General features: G+C 46.2%; 1 protein-coding gene across 1 annotated transcript in view; it reads left to right on the forward strand.

The window, feature by feature from the left end:
- LOC119159983 (chitinase-3-like protein 1) overlaps positions 1–14,124 on the forward strand; it is a 49,783-nt gene that overhangs the window by 3,370 nt on the left and 32,289 nt on the right. The window contains exons 2-3 of the mRNA XM_037412758.2: positions 8,929–9,216; positions 10,645–10,705. Coding sequence (XP_037268655.2) covers positions 8,929–9,216; positions 10,645–10,705 — 349 coding nt within the window. The remainder of the gene's footprint in view (positions 1–8,928; positions 9,217–10,644; positions 10,706–14,124) is intronic.

Genomic DNA, 14,124 nt, shown 5'->3' on the forward strand with positions numbered 1-14,124 from the left:
TACACGAACTGAAGACATTTACCTTTAAATAAGGTAACAAACTTGGCGTGATTGTACAATTTCCTCGGCGCTTTTACTTAGGTCTGGTCGTTTTTTTTTGTTAGCCACATACACTTTAGCGTTTCGAGTCATCGTATAAGTCAACAATGATTTTGATTTATTTACAGAGATAAATCATGAAAACAAAACCTGTTAGCCGGTGGGACACGCGTACTCGCGATTTCGGAATTACTAATGCGATGCTGTAGTTTGGTTGAGGCTCCCGTTCCCTTTCTTGCGACTTTGCGCATGTGTGTTGGACGAGGCGTTGGTCCCATCCAGAAAATCTTGTTGACCACAGGCGTAATGCATGGCATGAACCATATGGCACAATCAGCGAGTGGTTGGTATTGCCTGAAAAATATACCCTCCCCAAAACCTAAAATTTCCTCAAGACTAAAAACATTCAAGTATTGTCAACCGCACCCACCATCACGAACAAGTGAGACCCAACAATTTCTTCACTACGGATAATAATGTAACAATCATTCGTGATGTCCTACGTGCCAAATCTACGATATGATTGAGGCACGTCGTAGATGAGGACTTCGGAAAGTTGGACAATGTGACGTTTTTTGACGTTTACTTCGCACAATTTCACCTGCATCGACATGCAACCATCGCGGCTGGGATCAATACCGTTATATTTGCGTCGGCAGCCAAGCACTTTAACCACTGCGCCACCGAGACGGACTAAAGAGTGTAACAGATGACGTTTAAATGCATATAAAAATCCAAGCAGCTTGACTCGCATGCGGTTACACTGTCGCCAATCCCACCATCGCTCACGGTTATAGAGTGCTTCTGCAAGGCGCGGTCGACGCTAGTGCGATATAGTTAAATAAATTCCTTATTGTATTCGTCCGCAATGAATACACAACCGATTTACCGAATGGACTGAGTGCACAAGTTAACGTCCGCAAATTCGGAGTTCTGTGCACAACTATCGAATGGAGCATGCAGTGGCACACAATGTGGTGAGAAGCCCGACAATCAGCGAGAGCCCAGCCGTAATTGCATCCCCATTTACGACCCAGGAACTTCTGGTGGTCGCTAAGTACGATATACGAGAATTCCATCACAGCACAATGAGGACAACTCATCGCTGACAACTCAAGAAAAGTAACATAGGCCATTGATGGGGTGCCGGAAATGAGTATATTATAGATAAAATGAGGTAGTATTGGATGGCGTACATGCTGGTGCATAATTGACCATAAATTCGCACACTGCGCAAGCTTTACACTAGATTCTGAGGCAAGCAGAAGCTTGCAGCACTGTTATGTTTTTCTGGTATTTCCAGCGGAAACGCCATTATAGGATACTCTCGTGTATTGGTTACAACGTGGCATATGAGAAAATAACCACTTAGCGGGATACGCAGCAGTTTTGCCATTATGCCGAGATAAGGAAATCTTAGGCTATGCCCTCAGATTGCGGCAAGCATTGGCCTTCCCAACGCTTTTCTCGTTATTTCGTACGTCCCTCAAACACACCATGCCCACAAAAGTTCGCCTGTGAAAATGCCCTGCTGACGTGTTTTTCTCTATGCTCGTGTTCGTGTACACCTCCAAGAATAGTCAACCATAACTTTTGGAATGATGAAACACGTTGGGCTCTCTTGCACACGATTAGTGAGAGGAGTGAAAGTTTGTGAAATTTATAATTCTTTATTTTTGAACTACAGTTCGTAGAAATGACCAAAGACATTGAATTCGCAGAGGTAACACGTGACCGCTAGATTTAGGGTGCTTCGAGTGCCATTTTTTTTTCTCAAAAATTGCATACGACTAATAAAGTCGTCCGAAATCGTTCAAGACGTCATGTCGTTAAAGCCAAAATTTTGAGTAGTGGACTTGTCTTCTTCAAGACAGCAAACACCTTCTTTGCAAGCATGCTTATATATATACCTTGATCGGTTCTCCACCAGCCCTGAAGTAGGAGTAGGAAGAGGAGAGGAGAGCTGCCTTGTGTGCAAAGATGGTCAAATAAATAGACAACGGGGTTATCGCAGATAGCAAGTGTGGAGTGACAAAATGACTAGCTGTGAAGTAAAATGTAACAAAGGAAAAGAATGTCAGGGTAGCATAGAGCGAACACTGATAGATGTCCCTTTGAGAGAGGTAGTATGGCGTAAAGCCATGCTCCCGGTATGGTCAATGTATTGCATAAATATTACAACCTCACTGATAATTTTTTGAAGAAAGCAAAGTAATAAAGGTATGATTTAGAGAATGGCAAGAGCCGAGACCAGGAAAAAGAAATTGACCCCATATCTGCATGTTACACCGCAAATGTCGAAAAACGATAGTCTTGTGTCTGGAGAGTGGGACAAAACGTTTATTTAATGTTCTGCACAAGAAAATCAGTGAATGGTATTTTGGAGGCGCTGCGTTAGAGTGCCTCGAGCATGCAGTGGAGGCGAACGAGCGCATCAAGTCACGTCATGAATGGATGGATGGATGGATATGGCTGTACCCTTTAGATCGGGCGGTGGCTAGCGCCACCAAGCCGTAATACCCAATGAACCAAAAACTATATTGATTTTTTTCCCTTAAAAAGTGAGTTTGAGAATTCGTACTTTGCAGTGAAGAGTTTAATTTTCACTCGTGCCTTGACTTTAGCCACCAATCAGATAACCTCCTTCTGGTTAAGTCTACCCGCTTAAAGTTTATTTTGCCCTCCCGGTCCCTATACCCCAGTGCTTTGAAAAACTCTGCGCCATCATCCTGAACTATAGGTTGAAGCCCTTTACAGAACATTATCAAGTGTTCGGCAGTTTCTTTTTCCTCTCCACACGCACTGCATACTGTGTCTACCCTTTCGTATTTGGCCCGATATGTCTTGGTTCGCAGTACTCCCGCCCTGGCCTCAAACAGTAGAGAACTACCCCGAGTATTATCATAGATCCTTTCCTTGGCAATTTCCCGCTTAAAAGTTCGATAGATCTCTAGTGCGGACTTCTTAATCATGCCCATTCTCCCCATGTCAGTCTCCGTTTCCTTCACTTTCTTCTTAACCAATAGTTCTTTTTGGTTTGGCCACCTGCTGTTTTCTAAGTATTTACCAGTCAACTTTCTGGTTCGCTTCCTCCATTTTGTATCGACATTCTTCATGTACAAGTAGCTGAAAACCTTCCTAGCCCAACGCTCTTCCCCCATTTCTCTCAATCGCTTCTCAAATTTTATCTTGCTGCTAGCTTCCCTGCCCTCAAATGATGCTCATCCCATATCACCTTGTACTCCCTGATTTGGTGTATTTCCGTGAGCTCCTAAAGCAAGCCTACCTATTCCACGTTGCTTAATTTCTAATCTTGCTTGAACTTCTGATCTCATGCACAGGACCGCATTGCCGAACGTCAGCCCAGGAACCATGACCCCTTCCCATATTCCTCTCACAACATCATACCTAATGTAATTCCACAGTGCCCTATTTTTCATGACTGCTGCATTCCTGTTACCTTTAGTCGTCACGTACATTTCGTGTTCCCTCAGATACTCGGTCCCATCGCTTATCCATACGCCGAGATATTTGTATTTATCTGTTATCTCTAGCGTGACCTCCTGTATTCTAAGCTCACTACCTTCGTTGTCATTGAAAATCATGACTGCTGATTTTTCCTTACTGAATCTAAAATCTAACCTATCTCCCTCATTACCGCAGATGTCCGTCAATCTCTGCAAATCTTCCTTGTTGTTGGCCATTAGCACTATATCATCTGCGTACATTAATGCTGGTAGTGCCTGATCAATAAGTTTTCCTTGTTTGACTAAAGAAAGGTTGAAGCCCAGTCAACTTCCCTCTAATTTTGCCTCTAATCCTTGTAGCTACATCATGAATAATAAGGGTGACAGTGGGCACCCCTGCCTAAGCCCCCGTTTTACCTCTGCAGGCTTAGATACCTGTTTTTCCCACTTTATAGATACCCTTTAAAAGATTAGTGACTACATGTTCTACGCCTAGTGTGTCCAGCATTCCCCACAATTCCTCTTGAACCACGCTATCGTACGCTCCCTTGATATCCAAAAATGCAGGCCAGAGGGGCCTGTGTTACTTTTCTGCTATTTCGATGCACTGCGTCAGTGAGAACAGAATGTCTTCCAACCTCCTGTGTTTCCGACACCCATTCTGCAGTTCCCCCAGCACCCCCTCATCCTCTATCCACGCCTGCAGTCTTTCCTTTATAATCTGCATCGCCAACCTGTAGACCACTGATGTCACTGTTATAGGACGGTAGTTGTTTATGTCAGCTTTGTCCCCCTTTCCTTTATAGATCATGCTCATCCTGCTAAGTTTCCATTCATTGGGAACTTCACCATCGATTATTATTCTGCTCACTGCCTCTTTCAAAACCTGCTTAGACTTCGGACCCAATGTCTTTATCAGCATTTTTGGAATGCCATCGGGGCCAGTTGATGTACTACTAGGAACCCTTTTCTCAGCCCTTTCCCACTCTCGTTGTGAAAATAGAGCCATTGCGCCACTTAATTCATCCTTGTCTATTGTGGTGCATAGAGGACTTCTTTGTTGAAATTTTTCTCTCACCCTTGTTCTTATATATTCAATAGCTTCGTCCCCTTCTAGCCTAGCACCTTGGGCTGTAGTTATAAAACTCTGCTCTAGGCTCGTCTCATTTCTTAGGGAGTTTAGATGGTTCCAAAATTTCGCAGCTGCCTTTCTATCTTTTTATGTACTTCTGCCAGCCACTGAGCTCCCTTCCTTCTAATCTTTTCATTGATCAGAAGGAATGCATCCCTTCTACAGCTTAGAAAGGTTGCCCATTTTCTTTCAACATCATCTGTCGGTTCACCCCGCTGCTTAGCATGTCTGTGTTCCCTAGAGGCTTCCTGACGTTTTGCTATGGCTCTCTTAACTTCCTCATCCCACCAACTTTTGGGTTTGTGTCTTCTTTCGGGGGTGACTTGTCACGCGCCTTAGCAAGCTCTAGCTCAAAGAGTCTAATTAGATTCGTGTATGTCCACACTGTCTTATTATCCTCCGTGATTACTTTCTCAATTTGTTTAGTGGCTATTTCAATTTGTCTTTCTGGATAAAAATTTTCCTGTAGTTGCTCATCTTGTCTCGTTTGTGATGTTGATACGTTTGTGATCGCTACCCAGACTTCTCGAGCCACCTTCATCTATGTGCATTCCCCTGAGCTTATCATATATCCTTTGTGACATCAGTGCATAATCTATCGTCGACTGAAGCCTTCCTACCTCCCATATTATTTGCCCTTCACACTTCTCGGTACTGTTGCAAATGATCAAATCAAGCCTTTAACACATATCCATGATCATTTTGCCTGTCGGGTCGGTATACCCATCTATATCTTCTATGTGCGCATTCATGTCTCCTAGTATAATTATCTCGCACTCTCTTCCTAACTCCTGAATGTCCTTTGATATACACTCCACCATTGTCTGGTTTTCCTCTCTGGCCTTTGCTCCTATCCACAAGTACACGAAACCAAGGAGTGTCATTTGACCTGCCACTTTCCCTTTTAGCCATAAATGTTACTTGCACTCCTGCTTGACCCTTTGCCAGTCTGTACTTTTATGAATGAATACCCCAATACCACCCCCCTTTCTGCTGCCTTCTGTTCTATTACAATATTCCCACGCATAGTTCGCATTGTTCGGAGGTTGTTCCATGTCCCTGAGATGTGTTTCTACAAAACCGTATACCATGGGCCTCTCTTCCCTTAGCTGTTCTTATATCTCTTCCCACTTCAGCCTGTTCCTACCACCCTGTTAATATACCCTATGTCTGAATTAGCTCTGCGCTCTTGGCTACGTCTATGTATGCCCCGGACTCTACCTATCTTAGATATTGGTGCCACTTTAGAATCGTATCTGTCCATACCACCTGTCGAAGAGTCTCCCTGGTTGTTTTCTTCGTTACTAGCTATCCTGCACCCCGAAGGGCTCGCTTCACCCCTAAAAAAGCTACTGCGCGTTTTGCAAGTCGCCAACCCACCTCATGACCTAGCCGCCCATCGAAGTGAATTCTGTCTCGTTGAAAACCACCCCACCTATGCACCTCTCTGTTTATTTCCACCACCTCAAAGCCTTTCTCTCGACTCATCCGCGATATCTCTTGGTTTGCGTTGACCACCGCTCTTTGCAGGTTGCTATCATCACGCACGGGTACCTCCGGTATCGTGCATATCACTACCTGTACCTTAGGAGAAGTGGCGTGCATGTCATCGACAGCTTTCGCCAGTGTGGCTGCTAGTCCTGCTGCATCTTCATTTAGGACATCGTTTAGACCGCCTGAAATTATCACGAGGTTTCATCTATCAGCTGTCGTTTTGAGCTTTGCGCTCGCTTGCCTCATGACTGCTTCCAGCTTGCGTCCTGGGAACGCCCCTACTGCAACCCTCTTGTAACCTCTTACCCTCTCTTTGATGGCTTCTGTGCATCGATTTAAATTCGAGTCCCCGGTGATTATCACATGCTGTGAATTTTCAGCTGGAGCGTTCTGCACCTGGGGGCTACTTGCACCTGTGACGCCGGCTGCTTTGTTCCCTCCCTGCCCCACCACTACCTCGCTGAAGCTGGGCCTTGCGACAGTTGAACCGGCTAAACCTGTTTTTTTGCAAACTTGCTTGCTTTTCCTTCTCCACGGTTCTGGTTGCCGGTTCCCTACTGTTCTCTCGGTAGGTCGCTTCTTTGTTCAGCTTCGCTAGCGCTTCCTCGGCGGACTTCAGTCTTTCTCCCATTGCCCTCGTTTTCTCTTGCTCTGTCGCCAACGCGGTCTCGATATACGCATACGTCACACATGAGACATGAGCGCTATCTGGCATTCATCCTGAAAAACGGGGCGCACGGCGTGCGCGCCCGCCTTTGAGGTGATAAGATGTAGAGCGCGAGGCGACTGGTAGGTGTCACCACTATGTCGTCTTGATTGATTGATTGATTAAAACTTTATTTTTGTCCTGAGAAGACGCAGGGGAGACCCCGCGCCACCCGGCTAATCACACGTTGGGACCGTCAAGCCGAGCTTGGCGGCCCGTTCGCGGGCACTCTGGACGGCCAGGGTTAGATCCTTAAGTTCGGGGCTGCGTAAGAGCGCAGCCCATCTGTCCTCGCTGAGGGTGGGGCCGATGGCTTCACATTCCCACAACACATGATTGAATGTGGCTAACAGTCAACAAACGGGGCAATACGCACTTGGATACCGTTCAGGGTAGATGGCATGAAGAACCACAGGGTTAGGATACGCACTGGCTTGCAATAGTCTTAGGGTGACTGCCTGCGCCCTGCACAAGGCCGGGTGTGGGAGAGGGAATACCTTTCATGACAGATAGAAGTGCTTTGTTATTTCGTTGAACCTAAGTAAGGGTTCCCAGCGAGGCAGAGGGACTGTGGAGGCAGCGCGGTCAGTGAGTCCTCGCGTGGCCTCGTGGGCGGCCTTGTTCGGGTTAGAGGCAGGGCTCTCACTCGACCCCAGGTGAGCGGGAAACCAAGTGAGAACATGGGGCGTGATACTCCTGACGCTTTGGAGAATTCGGAGAGCCTGAGGGGCTACCATCCCGGTTTCGTAGGCTTTGATAGCCGCCTTGGAGTCGCTGTATATTGACTCTCTGCGACTATCTAGCCAGCGCAATTGCAACCTGTTCGGCTATCACGGGCTTCGATGTGCGTACTGTGGCGGAGCAAGTGAGCCTGGAATTTGAGTCGACGATGGAAACAGCGAATGCCTCTTGTTGGACATATGGCGCAGCATCCACAAAGCTTGCATCAGTGGGGCTGCTACGGACGTTCTCGAGCAGAGCTCTACCCCTGGCCCTACGCCGACCGACGTTGTGCGCAGGGTGCATATTGCGGGGAATGTGTGCTATGCGCAGCTGAGACCTGATGTTTCTGGGAATCTGCATGAAATCAGGGCTCTGGTCAATAGAGTTGAGGCCTAAATCATCGAGTATCTTGCGGCCCGATTTGGTTCCGGAAAGCCTGAGCAGCTGTGAGCGCTCTTGCGCCTCGATTATCTCTTCGAGTGACCGTGTCGTCTTAGCAAAGCGCTGGAAGCACTTGCCATTTCGTGCAAGCGTTGCATAGTCAGCGCAGTGTGATAAGCGCTACGGTCCTTAATATTACTTATGTATGTCTTTTCTAGTAAAAGATGAACATGCAGAATATATACGTGCTGTTATGGTGGTTCAGATATGCGCAATAATTGCTTTTTAATTGACAATTGCACACGTATGAACGTTGATTCTTGAGCAAGATTGGTGGGCACTGCGGATGGAGTCGGTCATTTAGAGTATCTTTTGGTCACTTTGATGTCATTTAGAGTACCGTTAAGGGTGGAAAAACAGGCAAATGTACAGACAGACAAACAGACCGACAGACAGACCAAAATTTTTTGCGTCGAAGGTCCCCAAGAAAGACTATTGTCTTTAAAAGTGTATTCAGAAAACTTTATTTCTATGCTTACGCTTGAAAAAAAAAGTGCCTGGTGCACCGGTAATCTATGTTGGACAGAGTGTACCTATTTATTTCAGTAAATACTTCGTTAAAACGGTTTGAGCCAACGCAGTGTCGGTAGTTCGAGTTGATGAAAACCCTAAGCCCTGTGGACACCTGTTCGGGATTGTACACTTCCTCGCCGGATAGGAAACTTTGGAAAATCGGGTTTGGTTAGTTCGAGTTTTAACTTTAGATATAAAAACAAAATGCTTTAACTCTGTTTCTTGGAACGTCGTGAGGCTGATGATGGCTAATGAAAGGGACAAAATATCACGACCAGTTAAATTATTCTTTTCTCGATTCCAAGCAAACCATAGCTAAATCGTCGTTTGAAGAGCTTTTTGTATACAGCGCGTATGACTCGCGGAGCACAGTTAATCAAGTGCCATTACGTTACACGCGTCCACTGACGCAGGAGTTCCTGAACATCATGTTCATCACGGCAGCCGTGTTCACCGTGACGGGCGCCGTGGTCGCAGTGCGCTCTGCGTTCGGCACGGAGCCCGAGGACGCGTGGGCGCTTCCGCTGGAAGAGGACCTCCAGGCGAGCCGGAAGAGGCTCTACTGCTTCTTCAATCACTCGGCGCACCGGCGGCCGGAACCGGTGCGCTTCGGCGTGGACAACATACGCGTCGAGCTGTGCGACGACATCGTCTACTGCTACCTGGGCGTCGACCCGACCACCGCCAACATCGTCAGCAAGGTGGGCTCGTGTTAAGACGACGAGATCGCGAAGAAGAGTTGCACGAAATAACTTACGGGAGAACAAATGCACTACTCTACACCAGGACACGATTGCGAGCAGCATATGTGCGATGACTTAAATTGGGAAAAAATAAATAAAAGTAAGCGAATAAAATTTTATTTAATACACCATGTTGAAAACTTCAGCAATACATTCGGTCACGAAAAATTTGCATAGAGAAAAAAAGGACCCATTTTTCTCTTTTCTAACGTTTGTTTTCAGTACTTCGAAAAACATAAAATATTTAAAGTGCGAAACGATTAAGGGCAGCTCTGCCTAGATTTCGATAGTGCAGACTCTACTTGTTACAATCGACTGAAAAAAATGCTACTGACTTGTGCTTGAAAGTAATTTGTTAAAAAGTGGAATAGAAATCCCCACCGCGGTGGTGTAGTGCTCAAGGTTACTCGGCTGCTGACCCGCAGGTCATGCGATCGTATCCCGGCTTCGACGGTTGCATTTTAGGTGAAGGTGAAACTGCTTAAGCCCGTGTGCTCAGATTTGGGAGCACATTCCCGGTGATTAATATTTCCAGAGGCCTTCACTACGGCATCTCTCATAATCATAAATGGTGGCTTTGGGACGTTAAACCCCACATATCAAGCAATCAAGTGGAATATGGAAACATACACAATAACGTTATGATTTGCAGCTGGAGACAAATGTGACGCCTGTCGAGCGTCGACGAAACAAATTTCCGTTGCCCGTGCAGCCACAGACCCACAGCTACACTGCAGCTCATGATGTGGGAATTCAACGGCAAGCAGAAAGGGTACCCTTTAAAATTTGGCAGACACGGCTATTTCAAATGGCGGGGCCTGACGGGAAGGCGACCCTGCGAATCCATGACCTCGCCGGTTAACTATGGGCCATCTGGCACGCCGAGGCAGCTGCCCGTGTCCAAGGACTCGAGACCTTCACCTATAGCCGGGTTGCTTGTGGCCTCGCCCCGCGCAATACCACCGGACATATTTAATGATGTTATAAAAAGGGCAGAGCGACATGTGATCAATGGTCGAGCATAACTCAGAATGGTAGTGCAAAGAAGCACTCACTCCTGCGAAAGCAGTATTACCAATACATCATAAGCAATTAATGCCCTGGGATTTCAGCGAGTTAGATAATCAGTGAGTTAGCTAACTTAGAGTTCTAATTTATTGACCTGCATCGCGCGACTAATGGAAATAGGGCGAAGGAACCTACACAAAGCTGCAGTACCAGCTTGTTGGGATGGTGTGTGTCCTTGTTTTCGTCTCAGTCTTGCTAACCTTTACACAAGTGTTTCATATAGGTCACTTTCTGTCGCTTTCATGGAAGAGTATCCGTAGGCGGGTTTTCGATTACAACAAATCAATGCTATAGGCACTTTTTTTTTTCAATATGCAGGATCCCAAGTTTGACATCCAACAAGAAAGCCTAAGGAAGTTCACCAGGCTACGCGATAAAGGTAATGAAAACAAAATATAAACTTTAAAAACGTTATGAAACTGAAACAATGGTCGGACCTTTATTATAAAGGCTCAACCGCTGTAACTGGAAGGTGCATCGCACAGATGCGTTTTCTACATCATGATTTGTTTCAAAAGAAGGTGTAAGCTTCGTGAAAACGTTGTTTCAAAATTATGTAAATTGGCGATGGCTAATGCTAGAAGAAAGTGAATAAAAAGCTGTGGCTCTCTTGTTGACAAACAGTTGTAATGTTTAGGTATTTAGCGTTATTGCAAACCAAGGAGCTGCAGAGGCAGTTTACCAAGTAGTTTTTAGCCACCTTTGTGATTAGTCAGTTTACGACAACAATATTACGTTGATGATTAACGTAAGTACCCCACTGTACGCAGCCAACTGCCACATTGAGGTTTCTAAGAATGAGACAACTTACGCGAAAAATCAGGAAATAAAAAAAAACCGTAGAAAATTGTGAGTTCATAGTTTATCGAAGGTCACCTTCCTACTCTTTTATTCAAGTTAAAGTTCTGTATTCTTCGACGGTAGGCATAATTTACAATCTCTGCTACATTTGACGAAAGTTTCTGTAGGCTATACGCCGATTGTGGGCTCGACTTCATGCAATGTTATCGGACATGCAGTGCTTCCAAGTTTGCCACCGCTTAGACAACGCAGTAAGCCACTGCTTTTTCAATGAGAAGCATTCCTTAGCGAACTTGGGCAAATTTAAGCGTCTATCTATCTATCTATCTATCTATCTATCTATCTATCTATCTATCTATCTATCTATCTATCTATCTATCTATCTATCTATCTATCTATCTATCTATCTATCTATCTATCTATCTATCTATCTATCTATCTATCTATCTATCTATCTATCTATCTATCTATCTATCCACTTACGACTTTTAGCTCTCAAGGCCGTTTTGATAATAGGATCGATACCAAACTTGGTATGTCATAACATGACTGTATGACGAGCATAAGTGACAAGTCATAACACAATAATCATGATATGTATGTCATGAATGTCATGATTTACATTTCATGGTATTGCTGCTCTTGCGGTGGTATTGTTCACATGACATGTTGCAAAACTCGTGTGGTATGACATGACTTCATGGTGAACACAAGCGACAGACCCTAATCTGAAAGCCATGATATGCGTGTCATGTAACAACATGACTGCATGCCACGCTCATGATGCGCTCGCAACCGTTTCGCTAGCTTCACCTATACCAAATTTGGTACTATGGGACGTCAATAGATGACGAAGATATGTGACTGGTGCAAACATGATAATCATGAGATGCGTGTCATGTGAGAACATGACTACATGCCACGCTCAAGGCGCCAATACGATTCGACATGACCCGGCGCACGTACGCACCGGCGTTCGTTTCATCGCGCCACGCCGGTGATGCCACGCCAGGCACCGATCTGCCTGCCATATACTCGAAGGCACGCGCCGCGCTGCGTTGCTTTAACGCATGCGAGTTTTAGCGCACCCGTCTACCCTTTATCACGAAGAGAGGCAGACGCAGTGATGTCTGGGTAGAGCTGGGTAACGCCATCGGCACGAAATGCAGCATGTTGGATTTCGCGCCTGTTGTCACCGGGCCGCGCCGACGGACGCTGGTCACGCCTTGCGTCAGTCTATAGAGTGCTCACGTTTTGCTAGCGTAGCGTCGCTGCGCCCACCCTGCGTGCGCGTCAACGTTACGTTGGAGTATATAGGGCCCTTCACGATGCACTCGCGGCCGTTTCGCTAGTTAAACATATACCAAATTTCGTGTTACGGAACGTGAATAGACGACGAAGGCATATGACTGGCGCAAGCATGATAATCATGACACGCGTGCCATGTAAGAACAGGGCAACATGCCACACTCATGACGCGCTCACGGCCGTTTCGCTAGCTTCACATATACCAAATTTGGTATTACGTGACGTGAATGGACGACAAATGTAAATGACAGGTCCAAACATAATAGTAAAAAAATTGGCAGATCCCGCCTACAGTGGCAGTCGATAATATGCGAAGCACGAATGAGAAAAGTTGACATGTCACTTTAAAATCAGCATAACGTTACGAGTTGGAGGTAAATGATGCTGTACATGACTTCCGTGTCATGGTTATCATGTTTGGATGTGTCGTTTACCTTCGTCGGCGAGTTAGCTTCGCCATCTAATTACGTCACGTGATACCAAATTTAGTATATGTGGAGCTAGCGAAACGACCGCGAGCACGCTATGAGCGTGGTATGTTGTCATGTCCTTACATGACACGCGTGTCTGCATTATCATGTTTGCGCCAGGGATATACTTTCGTCATCCATTGACGTCAGGTAACCCCAAATTTGGTATATGTGGAGCTAGCAAGACGGCCGTGAGCGCATCATGAAGGGCCTAATATACTCCAATGTAGCGTTGACACGCGCGCACGCTGGGCACGGCAACGCTACATTAGCAAAACTCGAGCACTCATTAGTCTGACACCAGGAACGACCCGCGCGACCAGCGTCCGTCGGAGTGGCCCGACGGCAACCAGCTTCAAGTGCGACATGCTGCATTTCACACCGATGAGTTACCCAGACAACACTGTGTCCCCTTTTTTGTTACGGAGGGACGCCAGACGCCCAGAAACGCGCATGCGTCAAAGCAACGCAGCGTGGCGCGTGCCTGCGAGTATATGGCAGGACCGGTGCCTGCCGTGGCAACGCCGGCGTGACCCGCCGAAATGAACGCCGGCGTGCACGCGCCCCGCGTCATGTTGAAATGCATTGGCGCCTTGACTGTGGCACGTAATCATGTTTTCACATGACACGCATCTCATGAATATCATGTTTGCACCAGTCACATACTTTCATCATCCCTTGAAGTCATGTAATACCAAATTTGGCATATGTAAAGCTAGCGAAACTGCCGTGAGCGCACCATGAGTGTGGTATGTAGTCATGTTGTTACATGACACGCATGTCATGATTATCGTGTTTGTAACTTTGTATGTGTCATTTACCTATGTCGTGCGTTCACGTCACGTAATACTGAGTTTGGTACATGTGGAGCTATCTTAACGGCCGCGAGCGCATCATGAGCGTAGCATGTAGTCATGTTGTTACATGACTCGTATCTCATGTTTATCATGTTTGCACCAGTATCATAACTTCGTCATCCATTCACGTCCCGTAATGCCAAATTTGGTATAAGTGAAGCTAGCGAGACGGCCGCCAGCGCATCACGAGCGTGGCACGCAGTCATGTTGCTACATGGCACGCATCTCATGTTTATCACCTTTGCAGCAGTCACATACCTCCGTCATCTATTCACCTACCGTAATAACGGATTTGGCATATGTGACGCTAGCGAAACGCCCACGAGCTCATCACGAGCTTGGCATGTAGTCATTTTGTTACA

Source organism: Rhipicephalus microplus, chromosome 3, assembly GCF_043290135.1.
Source record: "Rhipicephalus microplus isolate Deutch F79 chromosome 3, USDA_Rmic, whole genome shotgun sequence".
NCBI classification, from domain to species: domain Eukaryota; kingdom Metazoa; phylum Arthropoda; class Arachnida; order Ixodida; family Ixodidae; genus Rhipicephalus; species Rhipicephalus microplus.